Source organism: Mastigoproctus giganteus, chromosome 7 (genome assembly GCF_048544385.1).
Source record: "Mastigoproctus giganteus isolate SK-2022 chromosome 7, ASM4854438v1, whole genome shotgun sequence".
In the NCBI taxonomy this organism is placed as follows: Eukaryota; Metazoa; Arthropoda; class Arachnida; order Uropygi; family Thelyphonidae; genus Mastigoproctus; species Mastigoproctus giganteus.
This window is the reverse complement of record NC_143581.1, coordinates 227,768,757-227,785,635: the sequence shown is the minus strand read 5'-3', so window position 1 is coordinate 227,785,635 and position 16,879 is coordinate 227,768,757. Positions and strand designations below refer to the sequence as shown.

The following is a 16,879-nucleotide window of genomic DNA, read 5'->3' as shown; positions in this document are numbered from 1 at the left end:
AGAGGCATTTGATGCAAGAAAGCAAGCTTATGCAGCATCAGCCAAAAAAAAAAAAAAAAAAAACCAACCACTTCCACTTCACCCCTCTGTTCGTTCAAAATACCAGTCCAGCTGAGCCTTAAACTTATTTAGGCTATTAACTTCCACGACAAGGGATGGAAGTCTGTTCCACCAACCAACCACCCGCTGGCTAAAGGCAAATTTCCGCACGTCTATCCTACATCTGTCTTTCCTCAATTTGAATTTATGCCCTCTCAGGTGATTATTCTGAGCAAGAGGAAGAATCCCATCAGCATTGAGCATGCTCAAACCGTTCAAGGCTTTATACACCTCTATCAGATCACCTCGCTGGTGCCTAGTCTCCAGACACTGTAATTTGCAAAACTTATCCCTTTCTTCGTAAGAGCACCCCCTTGTTCCATTCACCAATCTTGTTGCCCTTCTCTGTACTTGTTCCAGCAGCTCTGCATCCTTCTTGAAATGAGGCCTCCAGACCTGTATACTGTACTCTAGGTGTGGCCTGACCATTGCCTTATACAAGGGAATAATCACCTCCTTATCCCTGCTAGAAAAATTCCTATATATCATTGACAATACACCATGAGCTACTCTTGCAGCCCGTCTGCACTGCTCAGAGAACTTCATATCTGCCTGCACAACCACCCCCAGGTCTCTTTCATTCTCTACCAACGTATCAACTCTGTGGTACTACACTGTCAGTGTAGTACCACAGAGTTGATACGTTGCTCTGGGGTTGCTGTTTCCCATGTGTAGTACTTTACATTTGTCAATGTTAAACTTCATTTGCCACCTCTCAGCCCATCTGCTCAACCTTTCCAGATCCTGTTGCAGCAGCATATGTCAGTAGTGTCCTTGACAACCCTGCCTACCTTTGTATCGTCTGCAAACTTCGACATTAAGCTTGATATACCATCATCAATATCATTTATAAATACAGAAAACAATAATGGACCCAACACTGAGCCCTGAGGGACTCCACTAATAACATTAGTCCATGACGAGCAGTGTCCATTGATTACCACTCTCTGTCTTCTCCCCCTCAGCCACACCTTTATCCACAGCAGCAATTTGCCTCCAATGCCACACTGCTCCAATTTGTGCAGCAGTCTTCCATGTGCAACAGTATCAAAAGCCTTTCTAAGATCCAAGTATATAATATCAAAGTTATTCCCTGCATCCAGTTCCTTTGTGACTGCATCATAGTATCCAATCAAATTGGTCAGGCAAGACTTCCCCTTAACAAAACCATGCTGTGTCCGAGCTATAACTGAAATCTTGTCTAAATGATCCTGCAGTGCTTCTTTAACTGGTGCCTCCATTAATTTTCTTGGAACAGAAGTTAAACTCACAGGTCTATAATTACTTGTGTCAGCCTTTGATCCTCCTTTGTGAATTGGTGTCACATTTGCACATCTCCAGTCTGTGGGTACCTCCCCTGAGTCCAAGGAACCTCTCATAATTATGGTTAAGGGTTTGCTTACTTCCTCTGCTGCCTCCTTTAATATAACTGGATAGATCCCATCCACCCCGGGTGCCTTTCTTGTGTTTATCTTCAACAATTTCTCCTCCAATTTACTCTCAGTTATTACAAGATTCTCTAGCTTATTGCTAGAATTGAATACACCTCTGGCTTACCCCTCGCTAAATAACTGCTCATGTGTGAATGTCGATGCAAAATATTCATTTAGTTTGTTAGCTACCTGAGCAGGATCATCAACAGTTGACTCATCGATATCAAGTGGACCAATCTGATTCATCCCTTCCTTCTAGAGTTTACATAAGTAAAGAACTCTTTGCTGTTTTTCTTTGCATCCCTTGCCAAAGATTTCTCGTAATCTGCCTTCGCCTGCCTAACCTCCTTGGTAACTTGGTTAAAGATCAACTTGTATCTATCATAGGCTTCTGTGTCATGTGTTAATTTGTATGTATCCCATGCATGTTTCTTCTCTGCCATATGCCTCATTAGTTCATCTGACATCCATTTAGGCCTAAACCTTGAACAATATTTCTTAGTTGGTATGTAAAGCCTAGTAGCTTCCAAGATAAGTTCTTTGAATGCTTCCCATTTTACATTTGCTGTTGGTAACATCATCAGTTGGTCCCACTGTATAGAATTTAAATACTGTCTCAGTCCATCGTAGACGCCTTTACGAAAGCAATAACCCTTCCCTTTACCCCTAATGGTAGTTACTTCTTTGAGTAAATCCCACTTCAGCACACTGTGATCACTGCCACCTAGTGGTTCATTTATCTGCAGATTCTTAATGCATGAAGAATCACTGCTGATAATCAAATCAAGAATATTCCTCCCTCTAGTTGCCTCCCGAACATGCTGATGTAGAAAACAATCATCCAATAAATCCACAAAAGCCTTGCTAGTGTGTGAGTGACCATCCCCCAAATTCCAGTCAATATCTGGGAAATTAAAATCTCCCTTTATAAGATTCTCTGATTTACTGGCCCACTCTATTTCCCTGTACAATTTCTTATTATACTCATCAGAGTCATTTGGCCTATAGCACACTCCTACTCTCAATTTTGATCTCCCAATGCTTATGTCACACCAAACTGACTCGACACTGCACTGTCCAGCGATGTCCACTGGCTTCACTTCCTTGGATTTTATGCATTTCTTAACTAATAGCATAACCCCTCCTCCCTTTCTATCCAGTCTATCCTTTCTGTAGACGTACTCTCCAAATTCCAGTTCTGCATTCCTTATATCTATGTGACACCACGTTTCTGATATCCCAACAATATTTGCCGTAGATGTTTTGAGCAATACCTCAAATTCATCAAATTTATTTACTAAACTCCTAGCATTGGTGTACACGCAACTATACATGCACCTATTTCTGTTCTTAGCTACCCTAACACAACCCATGTGTTTATTTGTACCGCAGTGACTCCCAGCGGTCTCAGAAATATCCGGCATCTTGTTTTTCAGGCTTCTGCTTATTCCAATAGAAGCAGTGCAAGAATCTCTTTCACCTCTGTCAGTGACTACTGTTAAGCTATTCATCTTTGTCTCCTCCCAAGCTAGCAGTTTTTCGACCCACCTAACACTGCCTTGATAGCATCAGCAAATATTCTTGCACCCTTTCTATTTAAGTGTATCCCATCCCTGTAGAAGCAATCTCTCCTGTTAACAAGTACAGTCCAGGCTGAAAAAAATTCTACCCCTTGAGCCTTGCACAATCTTTCCAGGGCCGAATTGATCGACAAGGCTCTCATCATATACTACCTCCTATCGTGTCTGGGCAGAATTGCAGACACTTTCAAATTCAACCCTATTTCACAGCTTTTTTTCAACAGTGACCTGTACTTGTTAAGCAATTCTGCCGGTCAGGCAGAATTGTGCAGGCAGAACTGTGCAGAATTGTGCAGGCAGAACTGTGCAGAATTGTGCAGGCAGGTCAGGCAGAACTGTAGTGCAGGCAAACATCTACTGTATGATTTTAAAGAGACTGTGTTGCTTTTATATAGTACAGTAGAGCTGAGTAGTAGCACTGTGGCAATAACGTAAATTATTTGCATAATCATAACTAAGATAGTTACGCGCCATACAGTGACAAATTTTGTAACTATTTTTTTTTTTTTCGATTAAATGGCAAGCGCATTCTTTATTGTACCTCTTGTCCAAATTTCTCTTCAGTATGAGCCTTAGAACTCGCTCCAGAGCTCTCTACATAGGGATACTTTAATTTTAACAACCCTGTATATTGATTATATCATAACTTGTGGATCTTCTTTTTGAGTTTTTCAGTGGAAGTAGGTTAAATAAAATAGAATATCAGATATTTCTTAGATTAAAAAAGTTATGCATGTTTTATTTCAACAGAAAACCTTTGAAATTTATGGATACATTATGAAATAGTTGTAAATTATGCAGAGTAAATATTTTTTAAAGTAGTTTTGTGCTGTAAAAAAAAAATCATTATGATTTCTTAGAAAATAATACTTGAATGGGGGACAGAGTTGAGTTGAAAAAAGGTTAGGAAACTGCTGACCTATAAGCATTACTAGCACCTTGTAAATTTAAGCCAATTCAGTAGAGATTACTTAAATTTTTAATGAAGAAATTTGGGCAAAAACTTTTCTTGAATGGTTCTGTAAGCTACTCCATGTACTTGGGTTAAGTTTGCCAATTGTAGATCTTCAGAAATAATCCCAGCAATGAGCGAGGTCCTACAGTATTTCCTTTTCATTAAGTATGTATTTATAATGTTGAGTAACTGAATTTTTTTTGTAATGTGATAGTGCCAAGCTATTGATGCAGTCTTAAGTGCTATATCGTTGATGGATGTGCATAAATATTTTCTTTGCAAATATAGCAGACATTTTTTTCTTTAGCATTAGTAGAGGCATTTGATGCAAGAAAGCAAGCTTATGCAGCATCAGCCAAAAAAAAAAAACCCACTTCCACTTCACCCCTCTGTTCGTTCAAAATACCTGTCCAGCTGAGCCTTAAACTTATTTAGGCTATCAACCTCCACCACAAGGGATGGAAGTCTGTTCCACCAACCAACCACCCGCTGGCTAAAGGCAAATTTCCGCACGTCTATCCTACATCTGTCTTTCCTCAATTTGAATTTATACCCTCTCAGGTGATTTTTCAGAGCTAGAGGAAGAATCCCATCAGCATTGAGCATGCTTAAACCATTCAAGGCTTTATACACCTCTATCAGATCACCTCGCTGGTGCCTAGTCTCCAGACACTGTAATTTGCAAAACTTAAGCCTTTCTTCTTAAGAGCACCCCTTTGTTCCATTCACTAATCTTGTTGCCCTTCTCTGTACTCGTTCCAGCAGCTCTACATCCTTCTTGAAATGAGGCCTCCAGACCTGTATACAGTACTCTAGGTGTGGCCTGACCATTGCCTTATACAATGGAATAATCACCTCCTTATCCCTGCTGGAAAAATTCCTGTATATCATTGACAATACTCCATGAGCTACTCTTGCAGCCCATCTGCACTGCTCAGAGAACTTCATATCTGCCTGCACAACCACCCCCAAGTCCCTTTCACTCTCTACCACTGTCAGTGTAGTACCGCAGAGTTGATACGTTGCTCTGGGGTTGCTGTTTCCCATGTGTAGTATTTTACATTTGTCAATGTTAAACTTCATTTGCCACCTCTCAGCCCATCTGCTCAACCTTTCCAGATCCTGTTGCAGCAGCATAGTGTCAGTAGTGTCCTTGACAACCCTGCCAACCTTTGTATCGTCTGCAAACTTCGACATTAAGCTTGATATACCATCATCAATATCATTTATAAATACAGAAAACAATAATGGACCTAACACTGAGCCCTGAGAGACTCCACTAATAACATTAGTCCACGATGAGCAGTGTCGATTGATTACCACTCTCTGTCTTCTCCCCCTCAACCACCCCTTTATCCATAGCAGCAATTTGCCTCCAATGTCACACTGCTCCAATTTGTGTAGCAGTCTTCCATGTGCAACAGTATCAAAAGCCTTTCTAAGATCCAAGTATATAATATCAAAGTTATTCCCTGCATCCAGTTCTTTTGTGACTGCATCATAGTATCCAATCAAGTTGGTCAGGCAAGACTTCCCCTTAACAAAACCATGCTGTGTCTGAGCTATAACTGAAGTCTTGTCTAAATGATCCTGCAGTGCTTCTTTAACCTGTGCCTCCATTAATTTTCCTGGAACAGAAGTTAAACTCACAGGTCTATAATTACTTGTGTCAGCCCTTGATCCTCCTTTGTGAATTGGGTTCACATTTGCACATTTCCAGTCTATGGGTACCTCCCCTGAGTCCAAGGAAGCTCTCATAATTATGGCTAAGGGTTTGCTTACTTCCTTTGCTACCTCCTTTAATATAACTGGATAGATCCCATCCACCCTGGGTGCCTTTCTTGTGTTTATCTTCAACAGTTTCTCCTCCACTTTACTCCCAGTTATTTCAAGATTCTGTAGCTTACTGCTAGAGTTGAATACACCTCTGGCATTCCCCTTGCTGAATAACTCCTCATTTGTGAATGTCGATGCAAAATATTCATTTAGTTTGTTAGCTACCTGAGCAGGATCATCAACAGTTGACCCATCAATATCAAGTGGACCAATCTGATTCATCCCTTTCCTTCTAGAGTTTACATAAGTAAAGAACTCTTTGCTGTTTTTCTTTGCATCCCTTGCCAAGGATTTCTCGTAATCTGCCTTCGCCTGCCTAACCTCCTTTGTAACTTGGTTGCATATCAACTTGTATCTAACATAGGCTTCTGTGTCATGTGTTAATTTGTAAGTATCCCATGCATTTTTCTTCTCTGCCATATGCCTGATTAGTTCATCTCACATCCATTTTGGCCTAAACCTTGAACAATATTTCTTAGTTGGTATGTAAAGTTAGAGAGACATTTAGAATCTTTATGTACTATAATTATAATATAAACAATTGGAGTATAAGATAAGTAAAATAAATAAAATGAACTAGAATTGTGTTGCTTTTTACCTGCCTTCTCTTGTCAGGGAGTTCATATCCACTTCATGTGGTGTGCCTGATACCAGAAACTTGGTCATTCATAATGCTGTTATTTGTGTTATCTTTAGGTGCTATTAATAGTATAAATGCCCATCATATTAACAATTATGCAAAAAATAATATGCATATATATATATATAAATGAGTTTTTCAATGTAACTCTTTAAAATAAAACTTTAAAGAGTTACACAAAAAAGAGGTATACAGTAGATGAAATGGTTTCAGTGAAAGCAAGTTTAATAAATTAGGTATGATAGATGCATCTAAAAGCGCAAAGCAGCATTAAAGGATGCAAGAGCATATGTAAGTTGTAATAATATTAATTTAATTAAGTATGCATAAGGGTGAGGAAAGTAGAAAAAGAAGAGTAGTAGATTAACATTAGTAGAGGCATATGATGCAAGAAAGCCAGCTTATGCAGCATCAGCCAAAAAAAAAAAAAATTCCGCTCCCATTTCACCCCTTCGTTCTTTCCAAATACCTGTCCAGCTCAGCCTTAGTGTTAATATCCTAGAGGTTATGATGAATTAAGTAAATTATGGACTGAATTGCCAAGCCAATATAAAGTGGGGGAACTGTAAAGTATAATTAGTATAACAAAATACTAATAAAATTCAAATAAAATCAAATGAAAATGGTACAGCTGTCATCAGATACGAGGGGAACATATTTAGTAAATGGTCTAATATAGGTATTGCAAAAAATGCTTCATCAAATGTCAACTGAAATAAATATTGATACATGATCAGGTATTTCATCAGGGGACTACACCTGACCATGTATCAAGAACTGTGTTTCTAATACATTATGGACAAGGTAGTCCCAACGTGTAATTTATTTAGGTAAAAATAAATTACAACAAAGTGTAATTTATTTAGGTAAAAATAAGTATCGAGTTGGGATAAAAATGGTTAATATCAATACGTTTAATATAAATATGTGGAATTTCTGTAGGAATTAATTTTGTAAAGATAAGAAATCAATGTATTTTACAAAATAGATTTCAAACAAGTAGTAGTAGTAGTAGTGGCATGTGATGCAAGAAAGCAAGTGTATGAGCTTATGCAGCATCAGCCAAAAAAAAAAAAAAAAAAAAAATCACACCATTCCCTCCAAATGCCTGTCCAGTTCCTCCTTAAATTTATTTGACCTATCAACTTCCATAACGACAGATGGAAGTTTGTTCCAGCAATTAACCACCCGCTGGCTAAAGGCAAATTTCCGCACATCTATTCTACATCTATCTTTTCTGCATAAATTTGAATTTATGCCCCCTTTGGTTTTTTGTTATGTTCTTTTTTTTTTTTTAGGAGCATTAGCAACTAAGGCCATATTGCTCCGGGATATGCGGTGGTCATTCCGTGACCTTTCCGTATTTGATGGTGATGGGCTCGAACCCCGGTCTAAACAAGAAGCGTGTGCTACACACTGCTGCTCCTTCCCACCTAGCTATGGAGGTGGCCGCTCCCTTAGGTTCGTAATCTGAACAAGTGGAAGGATCCCATCAGAATTCAGCGTGCTCAACCCAGATGAATCAGATTGGTCCACTTGATATCGATGGGTCAACTGTTGATGATCCTGCTCAGGTAACTAACAAACTAAATGAATATTTTGCATCGACATTCACACATGAGGAATTATTTAGTGAGGGGAAAGCCAGAGGTGTATTCAACTCTAGCAGTAAGCTAGAGAATCTTGTAATAACTGAGAGTAAAGTGGAGGAGAAATTGTTGAAGATAAACACAAGAAAGGCACCCGGGGTGGATGGGATCTATCCAGTTATATTAAAGGAGGCAGCAAAGGAAGTAAGCAAATCCTTAGCCATAATTATGAGAGCTTCCTTGGACTCAGGGGAAGTACCCACAGACTGGAGATGTGCAAATGTGACCCCAATTCACAAAGGAGGATCAAAGGCTGACACAAGTAATTATAGACCTGTGAGCTTAACTTCTGTTCCAGGAAAATTAATGGAGGCACTAGTTAAAGAAGCACTGCAGGATCATTTAGACAAGACTTCAGTTATAGCCCAGACACAGCATGGTTTTGTTAAGGGGAAGTCTTGCCTGACCAATTTGATTGGATACTATGGTGCAGTCACAAAGGAACTGGATGCAGGGAATAACTTTGATATTATATACTTGGATCTTAGAAAGGCTTTTTATACTGTTGCACATGGAAGACTGCTGCACAAATTGGAGCAGTGTGACATTGCACTCAAATTGCTGATGTGGATAAAGGGGTGGCTGAGGGGGAGAAGACAGAGAGTGGTAATCAATGGACACTGCTCATCGTGGACTAATGTTATTAGTGGAGTCCCTCAGGGCTCAGTGTTGGGTCCATTATTGTTTTCTGTGTTTATAAATGATATTGATGATGGTATATCAAGCTTAATGTCGAAGTTTGCAGACGATACAAAGGTTGGCAGGGTTGTCAAGGACACTACTGACACTATGCTGCTGCAACAGGATTTGGAAAGGTTGAGCAGATGGGCTTCGAGGTGGCAAATGAAGTTTAACATTGACAAATGTAAAGTACTACACATGGGAAACAGCAACCCCAGAGCAATGTATCAACTCTGCAGTACTACACTGACAGTGATAGAGAATGAAAGGGACTTGGGGGTGGTTGTGCAGGCAGATATGAAGTTCTCTGAGCAGTGCAGACGGGCTGCAAGAGTAGCTCATGGAGTATTGTCAATGATATACAGGAATTTTTCCAGCAGGGATAAGGAGGTGATTATTCCATTGTATAAGGCAATGGTCAGGCCACACCTAGAGTACTGTATACAGGTCTGGAGGCCTCATTTCAAGAAGGATGTAGAGCTGCTGGAACAAGTACAGAGAAGGGCAACAAGATTAGTGAATGGAACAAAGGAGTGCTCTTACGAAGAAAGGCTTAAGTTTTGCAAATTACAGTGTCTGGAGACTAGGCACCAGAGAGGTGATCTGATAGAGGTGTATAAAGCCTTGAATGGTTTAAGCATGCTCAATGCTGATGGGATTCTTCCTCTTGCTCAGAATAATCACCTGAGAGGGCATAAATTCAAATTGAGGAAAGACAGATGTAGGATAGACGTGCGGAAATTTGCCTTTAGCCAGCGGGTGGTTGGTTGGTGGAACAGACTTCCATCCCTTGTCGTGGAAGTTGGTAGCCTAAATAAGTTTAAGGCTCAGCTGGACAGGTATTTTGAACGAACAGAGGGGTGAAGTGGAAGTGGGTTTTTTTTTTTTTTTTGGCTGATGCATAAGCTTGCTTTCTTGCATCAAATGCTTCTACTAATGCTAATGCTAAAATGCTAACAGGATCTAGATAATTTGGGCAGATGGGCTAAGAAGTGGCAACTGAAGTTTAACCTTGACAAATGCAAAGTACTGCATATGGGTAGAAGTAACCCCAGAGAAACGTACCAACTGTGTGGTACTACACTTAAGGTGGTAGAAAATGAAAAAGACCTGGGAGTAATTGTGCAGGCAGATATGAAGTTTTCTGAGCAATGCAGACAGGCTGCCAGGGCAGGTCATGGGGTTTTGTCAATGATATATAGGAATTTTGCTAGCAGGGAAAAGGAGGTGATTATCCCTCTGTAAGGCAATGGTCAGGCCATGCCTTGAGTACTGCGTACACATCTGGAGGCCTCATTTTATATAGGATGTAGATTTACTTGAGAAGGGCAACAAGATTGGTGAGGGGAATGAAGGGATTCTCTTATCAAGAGAGGCTTAAGTTCTGCAAATTGCAGTGGCTGGAGACTAGGCACCTGCGCGGTGATCTGATTGAGGTGTATAAGGCCTTGAATGGGTTCAGCACGCTGAATTCTGATGGGATCCTTCCACTTGTTCAGATTACGAACCTAAGGGGGCATAAATTCAAATTAAGAAAGGACAGATGTAGAATAGATGTGCGGAAATTTGCCTTTAGCCAGCGGGTGGTTAATTGCTGGAACAAACTTCCATCTGTCGTTGTGGACGTTGATAGGCTGAATAAATTTAAGGAGGAACTGGACAGGCATTTGGAGGGAATGGTGTGATTTTTTTTTTTTTTTTTTTTTTTGGCTGATGCTGCATAAGCTCATACATTTGCTTTCTTGCATCACATGCCACTACTACTACTACTACTACTACTACTACATTCAAGGCCTTATACACTTCAATCAGATCACCGCGCGGGTGCCTAGTCTCTAGCCACTGCAATTTGCAGAACTTAAGCCTCCCTTGGTAAGAGGATCCCTTCATTCCCCTCACCAATCTTGTTGCCCTTCTCTGTACACGCTCAAGCAAATCTACATCCTTCCTAAAATGAGGCCTCCAGACCTGTATGCAATACTCAAGGCGTGGCCTGACCATTGCCTTATACAGAGGGACAATCACCTCCTTTTCCCTGATAGCAAAATTCCTATATATCAATGACAAAACCCCATGACCTGCTCTAGCAGCCTGTCTGCATTGCTCAGAAAACTTCATGTCTGACTGCACAATTACTCCCAGGTCATTTTCATTTTCTACCACCTTAAGTGTAGTACCACACAGTTGATATGTTTCTCTAGGGTTACTTCTACCCGTATGCAGTGCTTTGCATTTGTCAAGGTTAAACTTCAGTAAATGGTATAAGGGTGAGGTATTAAATTGAGGATGGGGAAGGGAAAAAAGATTATTTAAATAAAAAAATAGCGATAGACGTAGGATTTTAGGAGTGTTTGTTTCACCCTCGTATCTTAATACGCTTGTTCCAAATCAATTTTGTAAAATACATTGATTTCTTATCTTTACAAAATTAAATCCTACACTAAATTCCGTATATTTATATTAAATATATTGTGATATTAACCATTTTTATCCCAACTCTATACTTATTTTTATCTAAATTAATTTTTACCTGAATAAATTACACTGCGTTGGGACTACTTTCTCCACACAGCATTAGAAAATGCTAATTTCTTTTCATTCCTTCTTGGCCTTTCACTTTTCTTCTACTACTATCGACAAGTATAGAAACGCAGTTCCTGATACATGGTCTGGTGTAAATACCTGATCATATATTAATATTTATTTCAGCTGACATCAGATCAAGCATTTTTTGCAATACCTATATTAGACCATTTACTAAATATGTTCCCCCCATATCTGATGACAGTTATACCATTTTCATTTTATTTCCATTTTATTAGTATTTATGAAATTTTGGCATTAGCATTAGCAAAGGCACATGATGCAAGAAAGCAAGCTTATATAGCATCAGCCAAAAAAAAAAAAAAAAAATCCTTATTTCACCCATCCACTCGCTCCAAATGTTTGTCAAGTTCTGCCTTGAATCTATTTAAGCTATCAACTTCTACAACGACAGATGGAAGTTTGTTCCACCAATCAACCACCCGCTGGCTAAAGGCAAACTTCTGCACATCTATTCTACAACTGTCTTTCCTCAATTTGAATTTATGCCCTCTCAGGGATTATTCTGAGAAAGAGGAAGAATCCCATCAGCATTGAGCATACTCGAACCATTCAAGGCTTTATATACCTCAGTCAGATCACCTCGCAGGTGCCTAGTCTCCAGATACTGTAATTTGCAAAAGTTAAGCCTTTCTTCGTAAGAGCAACCCTTTGTTCCATTCACTAATCTTGTTGCCCTTCTCTGTACTCGTTCCAACAGCTCTACATCCTTCTTAAAATGAGGCCTCCAGACCTATATACGGTACTCAAGGTGTGGTCTGACCATTGCCTTATATAAGGGGATAATGACCTCCTTATCCCTGCTAGTAAAATTCCTGTATATCATTGACAAGACACCATGAGCTACTCTTGCAGACCATCTGCACTGCTCAAAAAACTTCATATCTGCCTGCACAATTACGCCCAGGTCCTTTTCATTCTCTACCACTGTCAGTGTGGTACCACAGAGTTGATACATTACTCTGGGATTACTGCTTCCCATATGTAGTACTTTACATTTGTGAATGTTAAACTTCATTTGCCACCTCTCAGCCCATCTGCTCAACTTTTCTAGATCCTGTTGCTGCAGCATACTGTCATTAGTGCCATTAACAACTCTGCAAACCTTCGTATCGTCTGCAAACTTGGACATTAAGCCTGATATACCATGATCAATATCATTTATAAATACAGAAAACAACAAAGGACCCAACACTGAACCCTGAGGGACTCCACTAATAACATTAGTCCATGAAGAGCAGTGTCCATTGATTACCACTCTGTCTTCTCCCACTCAACCATCTTTATCCCTAGCAGCAATTTGCCTCCAATGCCACACTGCTCCAATTTGTGCTGCAGTTGTGGTACTAATTTTACTTTACAGTTCCCCCACTTTATATTGCCCTGGCAGTTCATCCCATAATACTTAATTCATCATAACCTCTAGGATATTACCATTCTCTTGCCTTTCACTAATCTTCTACTCTTCTTTTTCTACTTTCCTCACCCTTATAGTTACTGACACCGTGTGTAACTTTTACCTCCATTTATGCATACTTAATTAAATTAAATTAACATTATTGCAACTTATACATATATTTACCCTGTACTTCTTAAAGTACAGAGTAAATATAAATGAAAGGGTTAGTAGATAAACAGTTTATATAGAAAGAGTTCTCTCTAGCTAAAGTGCTTATCCATTGAACAACATATTGATTAGGACAATTTGTTTTTTAAGTTTTTTTTTTTTTTTAATTTAAGAAATTTTTTTTAATCAATGAAATGCAAATTTTTTATATATACATATCTTCCATATAAAAATATATCAAAAAGAGTTTAATTTATTAAAAGAAGAATGAAGCTCTTTTAACCTATATGATATAAATATCTGTTTATTTCCAGTTCGAAGCTATATAGAAATGGCAGTTCAGTGTTTTGTAGTATGTTTCAGCTATTTAATTTTGTGATTGCCATCATTACTGCTTCACTGTTACAAAGAACAGAATGGCCAAAGGTTTAACATGCATGGTTAGAAAAATATATTTCCATTCTGTTCTTTGTATGGATGAAGTAGTAATCATAGTAATTGCTGATTAAGTGTAGAAAAATACCATGAAACATCTGATTTCCATATGTACCAGGGTGGTTATAAAATAAGTAAAATAAGTTCCCCTATTCAGGAGACCTAGTGTCAAAACAGTTAGAGTTAGTGCTGTGAAAATCGTTGGGTATGTCATTTAGGGTATGGGGAAGCAATTTGTAGAAGGTAAAAAAAAAGGTTCAAATTTTTGCCACCAGGGGAAAACGGCACTGCACATGTAAAAGTTGGCATTTACTTCAAGGCATGCTGCTTACACAAATGACATTCTGTTAGATAGGAGCAGAAAGGCCAATGTCACCATCAATAACCATTATGGCTCTTAAAAAAAAAAAGAATTTGCTCTTTTAATAAAACTGTTCTACCAGAATAATAGTAACAGTAATGCAGCACTATGTGAATGTTGTAAACTTAAAGGTTTGCGTAAAAGACCTTTGACATTGTCAGTGGGGCTTTGAAAACTAATAAAGAAATTTGAAGCGACCGGGGAGTTAGGTGTAATTCCAAGCAGTGGACAACCACATATCGGAACAGAGGTAGTGGATGAAGTGGCAGTTGCAATGATCAGAATGCGAAACACTACCAGTCAGTAGTGCCTGCCAGAGGTGTGTCAAGAGACTTGAACCTTCCTTAGTCTACTGTACATAAAGTGCTTTGAATAATTTTGTGCTGGTTCCCGTAGAAGATTCAAGTAGTGCAAGAACTAAAGCCTTGTGATCAGCAACAACAAATAGACTTTGCTCTACAATTTCTGGCTCGTATGGAACTTGATGATACATGGGCTCGAATGACCTTGTGGTCTGATGAGGTATATTTCACTCTTCATGGGGCCCTTCCCCACATTGGTCGACAAGTGAAGGAACTGCTCCGTTCAACGTTCGGAAATGATCACATCATTTCTAGAGACTTTCCGAATTCTGGCCAGACCAATCAGCAGATCTCAATCCCTGTGATTTCTGGCTATGTGGATACCTGAAAGACAGAGTTTACCGTGGCGGCATACAGACACTTTTCAATTTGAAGGCAAGCATTAAACAGCATGTAGCCAACATCCCCAATGAGATGCTACACGAAACTGTGTTGTACACAGTCCTCCGTTTTCAGAATGTCATCTCAAGTGAAGAAAAGCACATAGAACAATATCTGTAGATTTCTAAGTTCTGATATTAAAATCTAATCCTAAGTTAAGTATTCCATCTCATGTTTACAGTGCCAATTCCCCCCTGGTGGTAGAAATTTGAACTAATTTTTTTTCTTCTGAAAATCGCTTTCCCATACTCTAAATGACATGCCCACCAATTTTCACAGCACTACCTCTAACCGTTTTTGTCACTAGAGTCTCCTGAATAGGGAGACTTATTTTATAACCACCCAGTATATAATTTACAAATGAAAATAAACAGATGTTTAGATCTTACATAGGTTAAAAGTGCTTCATTCCCCATGGAAGGAGAACATTCATGGGGCCTTCAAGAACCCACACAAACTTCCATTATTGTACAAACAGAAAAAATACGGGACCAAGTATGAAATGCTACAGAGCCTTTTTGTTTTATTCCTCTTGTAAACAAAGACTTATCCCCACTTAAACTTGCTTTAAAAAGGAGCTACCTCATTTGCTGAAGTTTGCCGGCATGTAAGTATCTGTTGTGCCCAACATTTATGAACTGCCTGGGTATGAAGTGGTTTACTGGCAACAAGACTTGGCACACCACATAATTGTGATATCAGAACCTACCTTGATAATTATTCACAGACTTCAGGATAGGTTGATGGAGAAATATTCAATATCCCTCATGTTTACTTGATTTAACCTCACTAAATTTCTATTAGTGGGGCTACCTGAATGATATAGTATATTGCAGAAAACCAGCCACACTTCAACAATTAAAGGATGAACTTATACAATCATATGAAACTATCCTAGCCATTACATTGGTGATTGTTTGTCATTCAATTTTTGCCACCATGAACAGTGCCTAGAAGCAAATGATGGACAATTTGAATGTTGTTCTAGTTCACTGTATGTATATGCCCAGTAATAATAGTTTCTTAGGGGTTATAGTTAATTTTATTTATTTTTTAAAATGTGTGCACATCTTTTTGAGACACCACTTGTATATTAACTTCCACCTTTTCACACACACACACACACATACATACGTATATATATTTTTTTCCTTTCCTTTCCTTTTTTTTTTTTTTTTTTTTTCTTTTGCTATATAGAAACTGGCAAGCACAGAAGAGGACCAGTCACAAGAAATTCAGGAGCTTTTAAACTCCACAGTTGTTATAAAATCATTAGTAAAAACATCAAAAGTTTTTGGAACTAGTCTTGATGAGCTAATGGAGCAGTCTCCAGAAGCCCCAGTTCCTTTTGTAGTTATCAGGATATGTGGTTATATTGAAAAGCATGGTAAGTAATGATATAGAAGGTTTATAATTAAGTCCATGATATCATCTACCAGTTGTAATAACCTTACTATGAATGTGTATATTTCTTGAAAATCATACCATTGAAATTCTGTCCATTTCAATTGATGATGAAAATGGGTTTCATCTGTGATTAACAAACAGCTGATAAAATTGCTGTATCCTCTTTACATTTGCCATGTAACCAAAGACAACTCTGATGCATTCCAAAATAGGCATTGTCAAATTGCTGAACATTCTGTATTTTGTATGGCCGTAGGAAAAGATCTTTGTAATATATGTAAAGTGGTTAATTTCATTTCTTGTGTTAACACCACTTTCTGCATAAAGGTGCCAAGTTTACTTCTTTGTACTTGGGACAGTTGCCACAGTTGGGGGTAGCAATTTACTACCTTTGCCATATAGCATCTTATATGCTTAGATGAACTCTACCATTTTTGTAAAATTTTATGAATAGTGTTAATATGGCACTGAGTGTACTTGTGGGAATTCTCTCCTGAATGCTTGTTATATTGCAACAGTATAATCCAATTTAATATAGAGTTTCTACAGTTTTAATCCATTTTGACAGATCATAATGCCCTGTTTCTGTTAACTCCCACATGACCTCATAGATTAGATGACTTTACAATTGAAGTCGTCTGATCAACTGAAGATATACTTCTTATTTGACAAGTATATTGTGTCATTAACTACATTTTGCTGTTTGTGGATTGAATAATGGTCAACTACTGAACTTCAGTTTTGACAACTTATTCTTAAAAATATACAGTACAAACATATAAATGCTACGTATAAATAGATATACAAATCCTGTATATCTATAATGCATGATAAAAGCACATAACCACAAATAAATAATTTGTTTATTTGACTATGCCTAGTTAATTTC

At 38.5% G+C, this 16,879-nt stretch overlaps 1 protein-coding gene across 9 annotated transcripts in view; it reads left to right on the top strand.

Annotated features, from left to right (window-relative positions):
- LOC150083755 (protein FAM13A-like) overlaps positions 1-16,879 on the top strand; it is a 423,536-nt gene that overhangs the window by 168,306 nt on the left and 238,351 nt on the right. For 8 of the 9 annotated variants that reach the window (XM_090378200.1, XM_090378193.1, XM_090378197.1 and 5 more), the window contains one exon: positions 15,781-15,970. The exons of the other annotated variant lie outside the window; for it this stretch is intronic. In XM_090378200.1, coding sequence (XP_090234326.1) covers positions 15,781-15,970 — 190 coding nt within the window. The remainder of the gene's footprint in view (positions 1-15,780; positions 15,971-16,879) is intronic. 9 annotated transcript variants of the gene reach the window in all.